The 21497-nt window shown below is 34.1% G+C and overlaps 1 protein-coding gene across 1 annotated transcript; it reads right to left on the minus strand.

The window, feature by feature from the left end:
• Positions 1–353: 353 nt before the first annotated feature.
• Positions 354–21446, minus strand: LOC128559757 (macrophage mannose receptor 1-like). The gene is made up of 19 exons (XM_053552209.1): positions 20852–21446; positions 20111–20325; positions 19042–19151; positions 18340–18395; positions 17544–17711; positions 15417–15461; positions 14847–15019; positions 14443–14507; positions 11693–11790; positions 10290–10430; positions 7957–8073; positions 6857–7020; positions 6511–6610; positions 5823–6055; positions 5024–5168; positions 3892–4197; positions 2720–2890; positions 2098–2208; positions 354–819 (listed from the first exon to the last, which is right to left on the minus strand). The coding sequence occupies exons 1-19, from the start codon at positions 20877–20879 to the stop codon at positions 617–619; spliced, it is 2649 nt and encodes an 882-aa protein (XP_053408184.1). The 5' UTR covers positions 20880–21446; the 3' UTR covers positions 354–616.
• Positions 21447–21497: the final 51 nt, after the last annotated feature.

The following is a 21497-nucleotide window of genomic DNA, read 5'->3' on the forward strand; positions in this document are numbered from 1 at the left end:
TAATTGTAATAGGCTTTGAAAGCGAACAGCATGGTCCTGACCAGTCTGCGCGGACGCACTATGTTGGTTTTTTCATGGCGCGGCTCATTTGTTAAAATTTCAAGGTTTCAATAAGTACCTTAGGTAAATGATACTTAATTATTTTAGATCGTTTATGATTTTCATTTTATAACGCCATTCTGCATAAATATTCAGTAATCGTAATATAGCTTGAAGCTCAATGTTCTTGAAATTAAGCAGATTTCGACCGGGGACTACAGAGTTTTTGGCCATATTCAAAAGAAAATAGTGTGTTTACTACTGGACAGTTTAGCTATTATCTTTTTCAAATAACAAAAGACATAACAAAGTAATTACATATTTGGTAACAATTTTATTTTGATGTATCTACTCACAATACATGCTACATGCACGTTGTTATTTCGTGTAACAATGCAAACTGACTCCCGCAATAGATTTTGCACGATAAAATTGTTATTTACCTTCAAAATATAAACTAATTGTAACTCACATTTAAGTAACATATGGTATCTTAATAATTTAAGAAAACGGATGTTAGTCTTTGGCTTTTCCAACCTATGGACATTTACTCAGCAGGTGAGGCATCGAAACAACTTCAGTTAATATCGATGGTGTCTTGATTTTTAACAAACAATGCATTGTCAAAGCCAAGTGAAGGAGCTTCAAACGTGTATTCTGGTTTTTTATATTTCCAAGACCTAAGGATATATACCACCACACCAATCATCACCAGGAGGCCTAGCACACCTATAACAACACCAGCAACCTGTCCACCACTCAGACCCTCTTTCTCTGCAACTAAATAAAATAAAATCAAGGTTAACCTTATTACATTTTCAAGATAGGTCCTTCCGAACAATATCAACAATGACACACATAAAATTACTGTATTAAAAAACGTATAGCACTTATTTCAGTCGAAATTGTATATTTATTAAGCAATGTTTTCAGATATTTAAAGTTCGAGCATAGATGTTTTTCCTGACCATGTAGGTAATAAAATGCATAAAACATGCAACATTACAATGGTTTAGATGTTGATCTGGTGAGAGAATATTTGCTCGCGCTTGTTTAACCTTCCGGTTTATTTCGCCTTTGTTACTTTTTTTCGAACGAAAAGCGACTGATAATAATATCTAAATTTAATTCAGGATCATATTTCAAAAACTTTTCCAAAACGTTGTTTTTTATTTTCTTTACTTAAATAGTTATCAATACATAACTGATGAGACATATACGCACAGACACGAATTTTCAATTATGCCCGCACAATTCTCATTATGTTCAACCTTGTGCATTTTAGCAGATTTAACCTTGTATATGAAATTATAGGTAACAAAACAATTTATCACAACTATCATCAAAGCGTGATACGACCATAACAGATTCATTTTTATTAAAACAATGCTTGTCTTATATACCTAACTAATGTAGTTACATTTAGTGGTATACGTGCATGATTTACACAGGATACAAGTGTTCGCAGAGTTATGTCCTCTATCCATAAATATGGAAGCATATCTTTTTCAGATCTATAATATGACCAACTATACTGCTATCAGTTTATGAATTGGAAGCACATAAATATAATAGGGTTATTATAACAGTAGCTGGATCTGGGATGCAGTATTCGGCTCGAGTGGATTTTGCTAGATCGGATCTCACGAGGCGCGCAAGCGCCGAGTGTGATCCGACCTTGCAAAATCCACGAGAGCCGCATACAAAGTCCCAGATCCAGCTACTGTTATAATGACCCTTTTATTATATACATTTACCATTTTGATTCTTGTTTTGTTCTTGAACGAAATCTTCAATGTTTATCGATATTAATTGGAACTTAGTGAAGTTTTTATGTGCGCTATTTATAGAAATGTGTCGTGTCATGCATATTAATGAAAATAGTCCGGCAGCATAAAATACGGAAGGTACAATACGGAATTCAAAAGGTACAATACGGAATTTTTGTCTGTGTGTTCATATTTAATTGTAAAATACAAGCTGATTTTTTACAGAACTTATTTAGGTATATAATAAATATATATATCTTATATATGTGAAATGAAGAGTTGTATATACCTCTTGTCATTTTCTGCCCATGATGAAATGGTGGAAGTTGAAATGTTGTTGATGTTGTGTTTCCATCATACGAATATGTTGTACTTGACGGCGTGAGAGTCGTAACAACATCTTTAATTTCAAAAGCAAAGTAATATTACATTAAGACAGTAGTACAGATAGCATTATTATGGAAACTTAAACTTATTTAAACTACCCTCAATCTTGATTAAGGCGTTTAATTCACCCGTCCCACATTGGTAGAAAGTATCATAAACATTATGTGTGTAACACGAATAGAAAGAGTTATTTTGAAGAGGGGAGAATGGGTGTTAAGGAGAGGGGTTGGAACAGGTGAACAACAAGAGAAAATCAAGGCAAATATGAACACGTTACGGCCAATGCGAGAAAATAGGGCATTTGTTTTCTGTAGAAATTGAGGAAGCCAAAACGGGAGTTGAATAACGAAATAATCAGGAATAACATGATTTTATATCATTCTTTCAATAGTCCTTTGGCAGTGGTATTTGCGCTTGGTCTTAAACCACACTTAGCCAAATAACAAGGCCAACAAAACATCATTTCATTAATAAAATAATTACATTAGTGTACCATAAGACCATATGAAATCTAAACACCATACCCGCACGTCCTTTGCAGACATAGAAATGTTTGTCTGTACATGACACCACTTGCCATTGGCCCGTGAAAAGCATCAAGATAACGCAACCTTGTTTAGTTCCGCCATTGTCTGTATCTATGTTTGAATATACAATGCTACTCCCGTCTGTCCACATATTGACCGGTACGTCACCTATGTATAAAACACGTACATTTTAAGCCACATATGCATAATGTTAAAAAAAAACATTCAAGAAAATAGTATCAAAAGACAGTGCGATGAAAGTGCAATGTCCTACGCACGAATATTCATGTGTTAGAACATTTCATCCTGAACATATTTGTGCGACATATATTCAAGAAAGTTAAGTTTCCACTTTGCTCTATTTTAAAATCACAACACTAATTTATGAAAAGTATTTCATTCTTGCAACTGGTATCCAGACTATTTTGATGAACATCCGTTATTAGAAATTCAATTTGATCTAATATTGTAATTTTTTTTGTAATTCTTGAAGCTCTAAAACTGTCACCTATGCACTAAGACAGAACTCGCGTTGTTATCTCATAAATCTTGTGATATTACACCACAAGACTAGTTTCCATTCAGTTATTCCGCGTAATCATAGTAGTAAATCAGGCGGACTGCGGCACATGAACCGCCTATGACATTAACATGTTAACGTGTTTAATTAATTACGTCAACTTTACTAAAATGAATAGCAAAGTATACTTCAACTGATACTGTTTGGCAAATTTATTCACCATTTAACTGTATTCCAACTTTACGGATATTAATTACCGACGATCGGATCTCTGTACTTCCGAATAAAAATTATCCGAATACAAGTTTGACGAGCCGTAGTCAAGCTTCAAATAGCACAGAAAAATATCCAGTATTCGTTATGTAAATATGACTAATAAACCAATAACGAATGTCCTCCTGAATCCAACTTATTCATTCAATCATTAATTAGGCGTTTAATATTTCTTGATTTTAAAATAACTGAATGGCGGCTCAAGTATTCAAGTTTTGAACTAAGAAAAGATAGTAATGAATTGATATTTAAAAGTGTACACATTCGTTATAAATGTAATGTTAAATTGTAAAAATGGGGTAAGATTTTACAATCCCTTTGTGATACATGTATATAAAATATGTAAAAATGAATTGTTTTTAAAGGAGATATTTACCTGTTTGTAAGGACAGACCAATCCAAAAATAAGGATAAACATTGAGAGAGTTAGACCATCGTTTTTGTAAAATCCAGCTTATAATCTTGAAATTTTCTTTAGCACTATTTATACTGGCCAGATCCATCCCATACTTGGAACACTTTGTATTCGGGAAAGTTTTCATATCAAAAACAGTAGTGTAGCAAAAGCCATTGTAGAGGAGCCAGGAACTGTTGCGACAGGTGAACGTGTGTGTTGTTGCAACCGTTGAACTGAGAGCAGATTTGACAGTTGAAGAAGTAGTTGAAGAGACACTGTCCGACTCTGTAAAAACATAAGATTGGGATATAGATTCTTGTTTTGTGTGATCTGTTGGCAAATAAAACACGGTTTTATGTTTGTATGTGTAGAAATCAAATCAAGAAGGCCGAATGCCTGAGCGATTAATTACGACGTATCTGAATTTGCCAACAAAGCACGCAAAACTATAAATTCTATTTCCATTCTAATACGTTCGAATCACACCAGGAAGGGATACTAATCTGAAATCTTTTTTAGGCGTAAATAGACGCATTACTTCCCTTGACGCTAAAAGTAGGTCATTTAATGAAACGTTTTCTAATCGACAAGACAATACACGGTAATACCCTTCTTTGTTTATATAAAAGAAAATCTTAAAGTGTTAGAATTGGCTAAATGGAGATAAATGGAAAAAACAAGTGACCGAGTACTGCAGTGACAATACAGAAGTCCCCTACCTGTAGAAAACTGTAAGTGTAAACGGCAGCAGACTTATTATTCTGAAACACGAGACAGAGCCAAGCCATTCTGGCATTTTGTACCGGGTTATATTGAAATGCATTCATAAATGACAACGTAACAGACTGGAAATGAAATCCGGCGTACCAACTGATGGACGAACCGTCTATATGCTGCCTCCAAGCGGGATGGGGACATTGACAGTTTACTTAGTGGTTATATGTGGCATTGAAAGTTTACTTAGTGGTTATATGTTGGCTAACACAATTAATAAAAGACATTCCAATGAAAAATGAGACGCAAACGAATACAGTATAAGGAGTAGGGCGATACAGAAACTAGGAACGATAACGTTGTTCTTGAAACTACTGACAAATTTTAAAAAGTTTACCTTTTCTGATCACGCAAATAGATGCACGTGTTTCACTGCAGGGAACACTATACCAATTCGATTCGGAGCTATAAAGACATCCTGACCATACAGAATCTGGGACGGGTAATGGTGACTTTGATCCATCATTCCATTGCACATTACCCTAAAATGAATATAATTGTTTTGTTACAAAATATTTGAAAAGATCCTTTGGATGCATAGATCTCAACCAAGCAACACGATAGTATTATTGCGTCTTCTTGTTAGAAGCAGTGCAATATGCAATGTTCGTCATGCCCCTTAGCAATTCTAGTAATATTTAAAGTACGTGGACACATTTTACAGCCGCAACACGGAAGTTTAAGACTGCTGTTGCGATAGTTTATAAAATTTATGAAAATATTATTTGAAAGCACAGTGCGCAACAAAGCAACACAATAACAGAGTCGGTGTCTTGGGTCTCTTTATGAAATACGTAACACCCCTTGCGAACTCTAGCACCTGTTTGAGCGGACTTACAGTAACAGGATTCGAATGGATCAAAAACACAGTCTAAGTACGGTGAGGCTTTTTACAGCCGTTACACGGCACTTACTCTTTTTTTCTGAACAATAACCGTATGTCAAATGACAAATTTGCCTTCAGTAAACTTCAAGTTCCCCATACGTGTAATTTCGGAGGCGCAGTTTGCTATTCATATTGTGTTTAATATCATCCTGTGGACATTTCCTTCTAAGTTACTAATTAATTACTAGTTCGAGATCTGTATTTTCGAAAGCGCTTTAAAGAAAAAAAAAAGAATTTGACCAATGCATACCTCAAACGCAACGCCTCCAAGCCATACTTCATATTGGTCTATCGAAGCTTGTAGCACTCGAATAATTAACATGTCTGAAAAGTCTAGAAGAGATATCATGTGTCCCCCGTCGGTTGAACATGAGTCTAAACTTTGATTCCATGACTGCTTTGTGGTTACAATCTTGTAACACGATTGTCTCATTAATGTATATCCTTCCGGGCAATCATTGTTCAAAATTGGTCTTGACGAATCTGAAATAATTTTATTTATTTATTTATTTTGTTGGGTTTAATGTCGCACCGGCACAATTATAGGTCATATGGCGACTTTCGAGCTTTGATGATGGAGGAAGACCCCAGGTGCCACTCCGTGCATTATTTCATCACAAGCGAGCACCTGGGTAGAACCACCGACCTACCGTAAGCCCGCTGGATGGCTTCCTGACATGAAGAATTCAATGCCCCAAGTAAGACTCGAACCCATATCGATGATGGGCAAGTGATTTTAAGTCAGCGACCTTAACCACTCGGCTACGGAGGCCCCATCTGAAATAATTTACATTCAAAGGAATATAACTTATGTATAGCGCAATTTTAAAAAAAAACAGTAACACTTTATCACTGATGTTATATAAAGATGTATGATATAGATTTAGGAGATTCATGATGTTCTACAGAATCAACACTGAAATCACTGGTGAAAATACCTTTAAATGCTGAACATATGTAGCCCCTGGAAGCATAACATTTCACATCATTCCAGAATCCAAGAGAAGGTAAATTAGTCAAAATTTCTACACATGGCTCCTGAAAAGAGACCAACCGGATATTCAGGTAATGGGACAACCACTACTTCATCAACGATTATTTTGCAATTATTACAAGAACTATGCTAAAATGCATTATTTGAACATCAAACATTCAGATCCATGTAGCTATTTCCTGAAAAGAGTTGAAATAGGAGTTCATGGTGAAAAGGCGTAAAATATTACATTATTCTACTACTTTTGAAAACAGTTTGATAAAATGAGACTGAGATGTTACTGCTGATACCTTTTCAAAGGTGTCGTACACATTACTAGAAGGTTCGTTCGGAGCCCAGTTGGAATAATCAAGCGGGGAGTTGTCTGACCAATCAAACTGTCTATCATCATCGAGGTCTTGCATGCCTAGCCACATGCCATGGGATATTCCATACACGTTCAACGCTATAAAATCTGAAGCAAGTTTGAAATATGATAATGAGCTTTGTCAATATATATATATATATATATATATATATAAACATATTAAAATGATCACTGTAAACGATTATTGGATGATTGTCTTCTGAAGACCTGGAAATTTTGGAAAAACTGTCTCAATGAAAATCTGAAATTTACGAGGGAGAAAAAGCAGAACTGAATAAATCTCATTAGTGTTCTTGTAAAAACATTAGACACTTGCGTAGAAACAGATGTTTACTATAAACCAACCAAGAACATATTCCGTTTTGTCTTTCACGAAGGATATGTGTCATAGTTTTGAAGACATCCCAGCGTGATAATCGGCTTTCAGATCTTTGAAAGTACCTTATTCTTCATAGATACCTTTTGTCACTTGTTGAAAATGACATTTGAATGGCGCAAAGAATCAGAAAAAGTAAATTACGACAAGTAAAAGAAATAGATGACACTCAAATAATTCCATTCATGTCAATACACAATCCAAGAAATACAGTTGTTTTTAACATCAAAACTAATCTACCAACTTTAAAAACAAAACAGACGAGAAAATGATAGAAAATATAGACAAACACAAGTCAATGAAGAGTGAAAGACGACAACATAATCTAATGAAATTATTAACATTCGCGATGTTTTACGACACAAAACAAGATCACCGAATTAAGAAATGTGGCCGACGGAACTGTTGATTATGCCCTAGTCTTTAGAAGGGAAACACATGACTTTAAAATATCTTACCGGTATGTGAAAAGCTGCTCTGGTTGTTAAACAAAGATTAGATAGGAGAAACAATCAATCTAAGAAACAAGATGCCACTTCATAATCAACATGTAAGACAAGCAGGTAAGTAGACATATAAACTCCAGCTGGGCTACAATAAAATGTTTTGCTATGAATGGTTTAAAATTAGTCCGGAACAATTCTTACCTTTTTCCGGTTTACTGTGAATACTGACAAGGTGCCCTCCTAAAATTCCACACCTGTCCTTAGCAGCGCCCCAATACTCTGTGTTGCCATCAGCGCTAAAGTAGTAGCATTTGTTACCTAAAATATAATAAGCAATACAAATTTTAAGGACTCAAAAAGTTGTTAAAAACTGCCTGATGATATAAGGCATTAATTAATCAGTAAAACTGCAGTTTGACCTTTATAGATACAATTCGATTCTTTTTTTGTATATCACACAGGAGAAATCAAACAATACGACTGACTTTTTCCATGAAAGCGTATTTCAAACAAGCACGTTTCACCTGTGTAAAACAACATAGAGGTCCAGTTAAATGTTATCTTATGTAGTGTAACGTAACGTATTTCAATTATTCATAATTTTAACATGTCCGAGACATTGCGGAATGATACTAAATTCACTTGGGTAATGATTACATTTTACTCGGACTTTATCATAGACTTCTTGTGTGAAATCTCTAACTTTAAACTAAAATCAAACCATTAAATCCATAAAATATTTCGATGAAACATAGAAGTTTCGTAGTTTGTAGCATCAACTGGGGCATGTGCAGTCAAAAATCTAATTTGATTCCGAAATAGTGTGATATTTACTTCTGAAGTCACTATATGTTTTTTGTAAAAATACCTCGTTTTAGGTTATAATGCAGTAATTCGGTCCAAAATGTGCTTCCGTGATGTAGTCGAAAGAAGTTCCTAATAAATAGATCCTAATTTTTCCATTTTCGCGCATTTGCGCGTAAATCGGGGGCCAAATGGGCATTATTTCACTCGTGGAATAAATTTTACATAAAATATGACACGTTTCATGCGAATACTCGCATGTTTTCCAGTTGTTTACTTGAAAACGAAAGTAGGGTGTTTATTCTGCGGACCGCTTTCTGAAATGCGGCAATATGAGGGTACCTGCCTTCAGTTGACTTGCATTTCACTGCATACTATTCAACACCCCTTTTTCTTTTCGTTTTCTCGAAGCAAATGTATTTATATATTGTGGAAAATAGGTCTACGACGGAGTGCCTTTGGAGCCTTTACCAAAGTGGAAACTGGCAGGTACTTGAAAATGCAGCGCTCTGATTGGTCAGTTAAAACTCCTGATGTCATGATAAAGTTATGAATAATCTCCATTTATAAGGAGATTATACTGTAAGGAACAGTCACTGGTTTTACAGAATACCTAATACCTATTACATAAATGTAGCTCATTATGGTGTCATTAACAGCAACGGTGAAAACACCGGAAACTCCTGTCAAGTAGGCAAGAATAAATCCTTTTCCAAGAAACTAAACTTTACATAGTACAAAAAGGGTCATAATTCTAACATGATTAGGAAATCTGTGGTTCTTGGCCTGCATACTCAAAATATAATGATGATAAAGAAACAAGTTTAAAGGTAAATCTTTGTTACTTTTTAAAGCAAAACTGAACCGAAAACAAATAACTTTAATCCAGACATCAATGTTATTTAAAGTGTCAAAATTCTGGTCAAGTGCAAGGACACGTTATAACTTCGAGCAAACTATACGCGTTAACTGTTTATAAATAAGTGTCTCTAATTGTAACGTTAACATTGAACTGAACCGTTGATGAAGACCATGTGGAAACAATGCCATGTTTTTTTTTGTTGTTGTTGGTTTTTTGTTGTTTTTTTTTTAAACAAACAAAACCAAACTGAAGCTACAAAATCTATGCATCCCAATCTTCTAAAATGTGGGACTGAAAGTAAATAAAGAATGCTAGGAATATTGTTAAACTTCATTAGGCCAGAATTTGTGGATGTTTTCTTTAAAAGATTATTTAATTTTACATTTTAACAATTTATTTTTCATTTTGGTGACATTTCTTGAGGAAATATTTCTTGTTTTAGAAAAGACTTACAATGTTTTGCAATGCCAGTACAAATTATATGGCATATAAATTGTTCTCATGTGAACAGCAGTGCCACAAACATGCCAGACAAATGCAGATAATGGTCATCCTCTTAATGTAAATACAATTAATGTCATAGGAAGTAAAGCCCACGTATACAGTATATTTTGTAGCAAGTGTCGACAGTTGCTAAACTGCCATTAAAGGACAACACGTCCGCGCTATTGGCAGTTCTTCTTCACTTGTGAAAAGGTAACGTGAACTGAAGGAATTAGCACTTCCGCTCAGATTATACTACATGTCCTTTGAAAAGACAATTACATACGTTCCTTGAAAAGGGTCGAAATTTAAGAGTGATAATGTACATAGAAGTGTTCATTATTTCCTTTCAAAAATTGTTGAAAGACAATAGAATAAGGTATACCAAAGGTATAATTGAATCCCGATGGACAACCTCCTTTGATGCTTTTTGTTGTTGGTGCAGTAGTTGTCATGGTGTTACCATCTTTTCTTTTCTTGCAAATGAAAGGTTTTCGGTCATTACACGGATAGTCATGCCATGTTCCTGTGTATGAAAATAATACAAAAAGCATTCGTGAAAATACGTTGAATTATCAGAATTATCAAGTAAAGCATGAAACACTAAAATAATTATCAAATGTCTTTGTTTACCGTTGGTTGTATGACAAAAAATATCAAATTTTATTTATTTATTTATTTAAAGTCTCGCCATTTACAAACATATAAAATACACATATAAAATACACAGACATAGAAGTATGTATAAACAATAAAACATGTAAATGGTCATTCAAAGTGAATTATACGAGACTGTATATTCCACATTCTTCAATACTATTCACTATTCTAATATTATAAAACTGTTTCTGTAAAAGATATATGCTCCTTTTGCTCTGTCACATATCAGATCATAACATTAAAGTTTATTCATTACGACTCAATGCAAATTTAATCTACAGGGGCTACTTCCAGCGGATCAAACCCTCAGCAAACCACCCCAACCACCAGGCAAGTAACCGAGGCCTAAGAATAAACATTTCAAGTTTTAGAAAAAAAAAATTCTAAGTTACAAAGGGGCTTAACTCTGTCAAAACACAAATCCGCTATTAAGGGGATTGTTTTCCCTGGTGTTGACCCTAATAGTAAATAATTACCTTAAGTTTTAAGTCTATAGTAGGGACATCTGACTTTATCAAACACTTTTAATATTAAAACAAAAACAAACAAAAAAAACAAAAACAAAAAAATCCGAAGTTAAAAAAGGGCATAAATGACGGCAAGTGCAGCTAAATTTCCTATATTTCACATGAAACATTCTATAGCATGACCTACACTTTTGAAAGTTTGCCTCATATTTTATCATTTAGAGAGGTAGAGTTGATACAAATCTTTCAAAAAGCGCGGAATTACTCAAGATAATTAAATTTTTCACTATGGAAACCTTTTTCGAAATCTATAATATAAATAGAGCAAGATGTCTGGAGAAATTCCATTTTAAAGTAAGTTCAGTAAAATATTACTTTATCAAAACTATTTAAACAATATATTTGTTATGCTTACCCCTCAATCCTATCACATAAATATATTAATATGTGTGTATGAAATGCATATTTTGAAAATAGATATTGTTTAAACCAATATATTTGTAAATTTGGTTTCATCTAAATGAAAATATTGATAACCAAGTATTTTAATTTCATTATGTTTTCATTACAAACAATCATTTATTCTTTAACAAATTCTAAGTCATGTATTATTGAAAATATAAATAGTAAACAAAAGTATCCTATATATTTTTCATTATACCGTCGGTGTAGATAGGAACACACTTCTCGCCGCCCAATATGTCATTAGGCTGTCCGCTAGCCCAGGCTATAAAATCTACGACGGACCCGTCACTCCAGCTAAAAAAGTGTAACATTCGTAATTATGATGATTATCCGCAACATTAAACCCGTCGTTTGCCCTTAATTTTCATAAATATATATTAACAATTAACCAAAAGTTTCTTTTAAAATCAAAGTAATCCTTTTTCATATTTTTCTGTCCGATATTTTAACTTTAGCTGAGAAAACCTGAAATTGGATATTAAGAAACTCATTTTTAATTTTAACTGATAGGAATGTTTATGAATCGTATATTATTTTGATGTAGATGACGAACGTGATATCTATATTGAAAATAAATCATATGAAATATATCTTAACTTACCATTTCACTACCTAAATTACTACATACTTACTTACACATGTACTTACCCTTTTACTACCTTAATTACTACCTACTTAGTTACACATGTACTTCCACTATTACTACCTCAATTACTACCTACACACTTACATATGTACTTACCCTGTTACTACCTTAATTTCTACTTTCTTACACATGTAATTTACAAAACAGAGTTTAAATTACATTATGATAAACTGATATTCGCATTTTTCTGTGCAATTTGTGAAATAAGGAGCTAATATGCAACATGATAAAACAATCTCCAGTAATTTTTTAAGAGTATACAAAAATGCATAAACAAGTCTCTTACCTGGACAAAGTATTGCGTTATGCTATTTCAAATTGATTACTGTGAAATCATTAATATTCGTGGGGGGCTAACTTTCGTGGATTTCGTGATTAAGTAAATCCACGAAATTTAATCCCAACGAACAAATAAAATTCCCATTCAATATATGTTCAAAAGTTGAAATCCACGAATTCATATCCCCACGAAATTGCCGTTTTGACCAAAACCACGAAATTTCATGCCCACGAAATAAAATGATTTTACAGTATTTGGAATTATCTCACTAACACTTTCATCTTTTCGAGTAAAAAATAAATTTCACCTACTCGCATGTAAAGATAACAAGTATTATATATAGAGTAATAATAGTAAACTGATCAGTGAATGACAGAACCTGTTAAAAGCATGACCCTATTTTGGTTGGAAATATTCCTTCTCTTTTGAAGCAATTCAGGTTTATACTCCTTTCACATTTTTTTCAGAACTGTTAAGTAAAGGAATACCGTATTGAATTTTATTATTTTAATCTACAGCAATGGTAAATACAGGAATACAGGCTGGTGCAAACAGAACTGTTATTTGTAAATAAAATGTTATTGTTTTCTGTTTAGCCTAATGTCGCACCAACACCTTTATGGGTCATATGTTGATTTTCAAGATTAAGATTGAGAGGAAGGCCCCAGGTGCCCCGGGTATTGTTCCATCACGGACGAACAGCTGAGTAGAACCACAGATCTATCATAAGCAAGCTTGATGTCCTCCTCGAATAAGATTTCTACGATTCAAGCGAGATTGAAACCAACATCGGTGAGAGGAAAGTGATTTGAAGTCAGATGTCTTAACCACTCGGGCATGGACGCTCAAATAACATAAAGGTAGTTCTGCACGTTAGGATCAATTTTTTTCTACAATGCAGATTTTCAATAAACCCTGATTTTTCAAAACTTCAGAATACACTTAAAAAAGTCGGACAATAAAAAGATAGGGTCGTGTGCACGATTGTTTGGTAGACTGATTTGAAAAATGCGGACCTCGCCCAAGTTTTCGTAATGGAATCTAAAGGAAAATCTCAATTTTGATACCATTTTCACGAACAGAAATGTTTCTACATTTGCTTTATGTAGAGTTTCACGAAACTTTTCACAGTCGTAAATAAGCATATATCCCACAATATGTTAAAATAACATGTCATGTACAGGTCCCTGTGCTTTTTGGGGACGAAATGACCAATTTTGGGGGACGAAATGACCAAATCGGGGACGAGTTGACTGGGGGACGAGTTGACTAGGGGACGAGTTGACTTGATACCGAGTTTTGCCTAGGAGTAAAGAGATCAACATACTTAAAGCTGATTGTAAGAATCTGTTCAGAATATATTTAACTTGTGAAATGCTGATATATCATGTATTTTACATAGGACAAAAAGAAACGTTAACGTTCTGATATATTTTCTCATAGGTTGCAATTTATTCATAAAATGGTTTTTTCATTTCCGTACGCCGAGTCAAGTGCTTATTCTACGTTTTCCGGATAAATGACGTCACGCCATTACTTCCGCTTTATCAAACGTGCAGAACTACACCTAACTTTCAAGGTATGTTTGTTAGATCGTTTGGCTTCGTTCTATGCCTCCAACAGATTTTCTTATACATTTTATCTAATATCCCAACAGCTATATCTAAGTGCCCTGTGGTGACGGTAAAACATCTCCCCGTACGGGAACTCAGTGTTGTTATTTTTTCTGTCCCATTGGGAATGACGGAGCCGGTTAACTGATTTTGAAAAACAGAATGCCCTTGCACAGTTAAACCAGATCTGTGTTTAGTTTGCTAGGTTGTGTTTTCTGTTTCCAAATGATATTCCTTTAGATTTTATAAGTCACAATGTTTTAGATTTTAGACCAGAAAAATGAAACGTGTAACATTGAAATAGGTATGTAATAGCATAAACCCGTGTCAGTCTGATGTAAGAAAAATGTTCTTTTTATAAAACCGTATGATTTTTTTTTTGTCCGAAACTCATCGTGTATACCTACCTAAACCTGTTGTCAAGATCAAGATCGTTAAACCCTATCCAAGAGACATCTCCACTTTTCGAATTCTAAAAGATCAAGAGAGAAAAATGTTACAATCGTATATTAGAATACGCAGCAATTGTATATAACATTAATATTACAATATTTAAAATACGTATTTGAACTAATATGTGAATACATATAACAACTGTGGTTGTGGTCATTTAGGTGTCTCACATACTTAATGCATGAATAAAGTTCAAGTTCATAATGCTTCTTCAACCGATATATGTATTGCACTTTCACAATATAACAATTTGAACTCCAGATCAAGGGCATGATGGCATGACGGCTGTGATTATTCCAATACGACAAACAGTTGTGATTTATAACAGTTTATTAAAACAGAAATAAGGGCTACCAACCAGACCAAATAAAAAGCGCTGCTCTTCTTCAGAGTGAACACTTGCAAGTGTACTCCCTTTGTTTCTGCAATACATTTTGGCAGCGTGCCAAGTAAGTGATTCTTCTTTGCCAAGAAAGTAACAGTATTCCCCGTAAGTTACCCATCCATCATCCGGACTGTTTTCATCACAGGCTAATATATGCAAAAATGAATAAATTGCTTCTGATTTCATTGGTTTTTTAAACAATTTATTCATAAAAAATGACATCATGCATGTTTTTTTTCCGTTTACTTTTCAGAAGAACTGCATATCGCTGTATCAAAATTTCATGGGAATCAGTTACCACATGAATTACCATGAAATTAAGAGTACCATAAAAGAATGTAGAGTCATTATATCATTACTGTTCACACCGAAAGCGTTGAAAAAGTATTGTGTAAAAACCATCGGGGAAAAAATTGTAATTTATATATAGAACCAAACATTTTATCAGGATCTTGGCTCTCACTTGGGAGATATGTCAGTTTTGGGGATTATTGTTCATAATGCCTACCATAGGTTGCTGTATTTAGAAAATGAAGGAAATACCTGGGAAGGAATCAATCGTAGGAAGTACCTCATTAACAGCTTTGCCTAAAATGAAATATGTGACATTCCGTTAAACAATGATGATAATGTTCTTATATTGTAAAAAATCGAAGATCGTTTACTTAACTCAAAATCGTATGTTATAGGCTTAGATACCTCATTTACCGATTGGAAAAAAGTGATTCAGATCGAACGACTATTGTTTACATAATGCAGGACTAGGAATTATTATGCATGGCTTAGAAAGCATTACTGCTTGGTTTCAGGTATCGTGTAAAAATGTAAGTATTAAATATTTGCTGAAGTGAACCTGAACGGGCTGGTACATGTGCCAAGCTCACTTTTTGAATGAATATCGTTCACATGCATTTAACACTGCTTCGACCTACTGCTTTTTGTAATTTAGACAATTCTCTATGTAACAGTCTAGCACCGTACTCTAGACCTAGCACCTTTTCAAAGCATGATAAAAGTCAATTATCTCACTAAGTATTAGATTTTGTTGTGTTATTTGATACATTTCTGTAATGTGTTACATGTTGCATTCAACATGTTTACTTCAGACTGATCTGTTCTTTTATTATTATCACGAATGAGATATTTTTCAATGGCCTGTTAAGTATAGAATTTTACGAGCACGGAATTTAGGTAAGCTATAATAGAAAATGTTAAACAAGACGCTTAAAAATGGATATATTTAAATTCCAGGCTTATACTCGGCAATAATTTATTATATATACCCTTATCATTTCTCCCACATGTCGTCTGTCTGTCAGTCTGCCTATTACAAAATCTGTCCAGGCAACTCTTCCGACATCACAAGGCGGATTTACGTCAAACTTCTCAAAAAGAGATCAATGCAAAGCCTAGTTCTGCATGGCTTCTGCATGTTTAGGTTCCATGATTTTCAGTGGAGTTATGGCCCTTGATTTGTCATATTTTTATCATGATTTGTCCACTTCCCTTATACAGATTTCCACCATACCTTACAGGAGAGATCAGTGCAAAGGCTCCTTGTGCATATTGGCGGCATGTTCCGGTTCGGTGTTTTCGTGGGGGCATTTGCCCTAGATTAGTTGTTTTTTACCTTGTCCACGCAACTGCTCTGATACCACCACCAGAAATTACATCAAGCTTCACCAAAATAATCGCTGCCAAGACTAACTGTGCATATCCAGTTCAGTAATTTTCAGCAAAGTTAAGGCCTCCATGCACGGACTTTTATGATGCTTCGGCCATTTTTCATATATTTTTGGATGGATTTCCCCTAAACCTTACAGAAGTGTCCAGTGCTAAGCCTCATTATGCATACTGTCGGCATGTTCCGGATCTTTGATTTTCAGCGGCGATATTTGATTTGCTGTATTTCACAGGGTCAACACTAATTGACGAATACCATTGGACTAAAGTTCGCCAAACTTCACGGCTGTTTTGTTTTTGTTTTTTTTGGTTTGTTTGTTTTTGATAAGTGTAACGTCGCTACGACTCCATTATAGGTCATATGGCGGCTTTCCAGCTAATCGTGGTAGAAGACGACCCCAGGTGCCCCTCCAGGCAATTTTTCATCACGGGCGGGCACCTGGGTAGAACCAACGACCATCCGTAAGCCAGATGGATGGCTTCCTCACATGAAGAATTCTATGCCCCAAGCGAGGATCGAACCCACATCGATGAAGGGTAAGTAATTGTAAATCAGTGACATTAACTACTCAGCCACGGAGGACCCCAAACTTCACGAGTGATCCGTGTAAAGTGTAGTTGTGCATATCATCTAATGATTTTCAGCGAAGTTATGGCCCTTGATTTGTCAAACTCTATAATGTACGCGTTATTTCTCCTATACCAAAAGCTGGAATTTCACTCAACTTCACAGGAGTAAACAGTGCCAAGTCTAGTTGTATACGTCGTTGGAGTGATATGGTTCAGTGATTTTTATTGGAGATATGACCCTTAATTTGTGGCATTTTACAACGTGGTGGGAGACTTACGTTGTTTTTTTTTTTTTTTTTTGCGAAAAACAATATTTGTTATCATATTAACTTATATGACCTAAAATCTTACGTAAGATGCCCGAGAAATATTTTTCACAATAAACGGAGTAAGGTAAGAAAAATAAAACTTACGTACCTCTTGGTATTTTACAAACGTAACGTTTAGCTCCATAGCAATCTGCATCGTTCCACAGTTTGTTCCCAGTTAAAAGTTCGGTACAGTCCTCGCCATTGTTAGCATTGTTGGGTTCATAAGTATTCCAAGAAAAAAAGTCCATAAGAGAACCGTCTTCCCACTTGAAGACTGAAATTTATATAAAATATGTCCCTTAAATGGACAGAACTATTAATTTTTTAAAGTAGTACTATTCATAATTAGCACAATATTATTTCCATATAATCTACCTCTTTAAAATTAACAATACAATACTGTCAGTTTATTTTGATACTATATAATTACGTGTATATGCAAAAGTTATATATTTCAAATTTCCATTATTAGTCGAATTTCACATAACCGTGTGTACACAAAACTAGCTCTTAGAAATCTGTCAAAATCATCAAGTGTTAACTACGGATCTTCGATACCAGCTGAATAACAAATGATTTGTCACCGTGTACTTTTTAGGAACCCGTATGGAAAATATACTATTCCTGATTTATTGGATCAAACAAAAGTTTAGAATTGCAACTTCTTATTTCATATGTATATTTGTATCTGTATATATTAATATAATTGCACTGAAAGGGAATCAGCTTTATACAGGCTGAAATAAAAATTTATAACTCATAATACTAATGTGAAGTTATATACTTTAACGATAACCAGAATCAGGTGAGACATAATATATCAGCTACATTGTCATATTCAAATGCATGTAAATAAAACTCATCTTGCATCATAGAAAAAGAATAACCATATTTTCATTTACCTCCCTCTATCTCTGTATCATGTAGCCCTATCCAGAACACGTCACTTTGTCCAGCCCTAAATAAGAATCAGACATAATAGGAAATATCTGTAGAGTAATTTCATACTTGTTCTTTTCATAGCGTACAAAAATGTCAACATGTACAGTAGATCATTTTACTTTGAGAAACTTCTAGATTTGGAAATATCTTTTAGCGAATTTCCATATTTAAGAAATACATTTTCCAGCGTATTATTCATAAACCTTGAAACATATTTATTTGAGCAGCGAAAATAACTACGTGAGAAATGCTAAGTGAAGAGTCATTCACAACAATCATTTTGACAAGAAAACGGATAAAAACACTGTTATTCTTCAAGGACCGTTTTAATATTTGTTAATAAATTGTAGTCAAATATATAACGGACGGAGCGGGTAAATCAATGTCCTGACCCTCTAAAAATCTTTAAAAATGATAATGTTGCTCTGATGTCTGATAAGTAATTCCCTTTATGCGTTTATTAATTGAGCTAATTCAACCTTTCTCGTTAACGTTATGTTAAAGCTTAAGTTTAAGCTTTCCGCCCCACCCCACCAAATACCGCACAAAAATAACGTTAAACATGGTGCCTCTCCTACGAGTATAAGCGTCGAATGTTTACGATCATAACAAATTATCAGCAAAGTACATCGCAACAAAGAAAGTGCAAATATAACAGTTACATTTCGGCGACAGCAGTGTTTTCCCCGTTGTCGTGAATGCTGGCCAATGAGCTCCCGTAATGTGTACATATTTGCTGGGCCACGTGCCACTGCTGCGTTTCATCAGCTATCTAAAATAATATCATGAGTGATAGACAAAATAATAGAAACAAATGTTACACCACTGCCACTAAATACATAAAGAGGTCAAAAACTCATTTCAAAATTTAAATACCTGTCAATAGAAAGGTAAAATATTTAACAAATTTCGTTTGTACAAAAATTTAATACAAACCAAATGTAAACATATTTTAACTATAGCACATTTAGAGAACAATAAACAATCATATATTATAACAGTTACATTGTCACAGATAAATGTGATTTTGTTTCTTTTCTAGTTTTGGGTTTACGTTCTTTTTTCAACAGTTTTTCAGATATGTAACGGCGGGCCGTTAAAACGTAACCAGTGTTCCTGGGTTCTGTACCAGTACAAATCATGTTCTCCGCAAGTAACAGCCAACTTCCCTACATGAATCAGAAGGGAAGGAAGAATGATTTCAGACACAATGTCTTTAATCAAATCGTCACGGAGAACATACGCCCCGCTCGGGGATCGAACTCACGGCCCCGCCATCCGCCGTATATCTGCGCTCTCCCTATTGAGTTAAGCGGGTGGGTTAAACAGTTTTATATACGATGGTTATATCAAACTTGTGCTGAGAAAAGGTATATCTATTTACTTCATTGTTATTTTGTTTTATAAAACATACTACAGTGCTACGATTAAATTCTTTAATAAAGAAATAAATTTTTAACTTTTTTTACGGAAATTATGCCAAATATGAAACTACCAAATATGGTCTTGTTACTGAGACTCTATGCCTTACATATGCTTTATATATCAACGCCTAATTTTGAACATAACTGTCCAATAAAATGTAAGTTTTTTTTCCAGATTTTAAAAGTTGTTTCTTTTATGCAGAATGATATTTGCTTTGTACAGAATAAAGGAGGCAACAATTAATAGTGTATATTCTGTCTTACTAACTCAACATCCATTTCATGCTATTGTGATTATAATTCATACCTTATAACAATATTGTCCGTAGGGTTGCCATGTGTCCGCGCATGGAGGAAGAGGGGTTGTAGATGACAAGGTTGTTGTGGGTGACGTGGTAGTGAATCCCTCTCTCGGTATCTGACAAATCGAAGGTAACGTGACAGAACAATCTGGGTACAACTTCCATAACCCAACTGGTTTATGAGTAGACATTGCGAAACAGCCGCCTGTTACTTCATCAACTTAATAACAGAAAAACAACTAGTAAATAATTTAGATAAAACGAAAAATTTTCTTCGTTTGCGTTGATGAATTAAAATTGGAACTTTATTATTTTTATGTCATAGTTAAAACATATTGTCTAAAATTAAATGTCTCAATTCGTTTAACTGTCCTTCGCCACTTATTAATAAGAAGAATATATTAACTACTTATTGTACGTGCAAGTAACGATAATTGTTTTATAACATTATTTAACTTATTCAAAATTTAACTAATTATACTGATTTGATCAAACCATTGATTCTAAAAGTAAACACAAATTTTATACTGTATCAACCTATTATTATCCAAATGAAAAAAGTTTTGCAGCTGAAACTTGCACGATAAATATGTGCTAAACGCAGATATGTAATTGCCAACAACAATATAAAAACAACGAACGAAGAATGTAAATCAGTTCACTACAAATACATTGTAAATGGTGATTCGTCATCTCGTATAAAATCTTATTTCAGGGCGACTATGTAGCAAGTAAAGAATACATACCTTTAATGCTTTTGTCAAAATGTGTCATTGTTAATTTTGATTGTTCTTTACCATCCCAAGTCCAGTTGCCTTTGGTAATGGACAACCCTATCCAATAGTCTTGCAACAGATTTTGTAGCTCGCTAGCCACAAAGGCCTGAGTATATCTGGTTTTCCACACAAAAAAAAAATAAATTATAAGACTCCGAAGCAAATATTATGTATAAAAATTGCAAGGGTCTTGTCGCTTTCATAATGCTAGCCCATAAATATTTTATCAGTGGCAGATGCTGATAAACTCAAACAAGAAGACTATTAAACAAAGCTCCGTCCTTCACCTTACAATAACCAACCAGATGTGGCTATTTATTTAACATAGAACTAATAACAGTGGCCAGGAAAAACACAAGGGCAAGTGTGAAACGAGAAAGTCAAGAAGTATTTTACTGCCATAAAATAAGATATCCATAGTTTTCATTGTCGTTGAATCGGTGACATGGGTAAAGTTTGTTAGTTGTATTAGAGTTTCAGAGTTTCACTTTGCAAGTTAATGTCTATTTTTGAAAAGGACTAGCAAATATGTATTATACCAACTATATTTATTAAAGTATTCTAGTCATATAAAGCAACAAATACGTTACTACCATTAAAATAATATTAATAATTG

Source organism: Mercenaria mercenaria, chromosome 10 (genome assembly GCF_021730395.1).
Source record: "Mercenaria mercenaria strain notata chromosome 10, MADL_Memer_1, whole genome shotgun sequence".
NCBI classification, from domain to species: domain Eukaryota; kingdom Metazoa; phylum Mollusca; class Bivalvia; order Venerida; family Veneridae; genus Mercenaria; species Mercenaria mercenaria.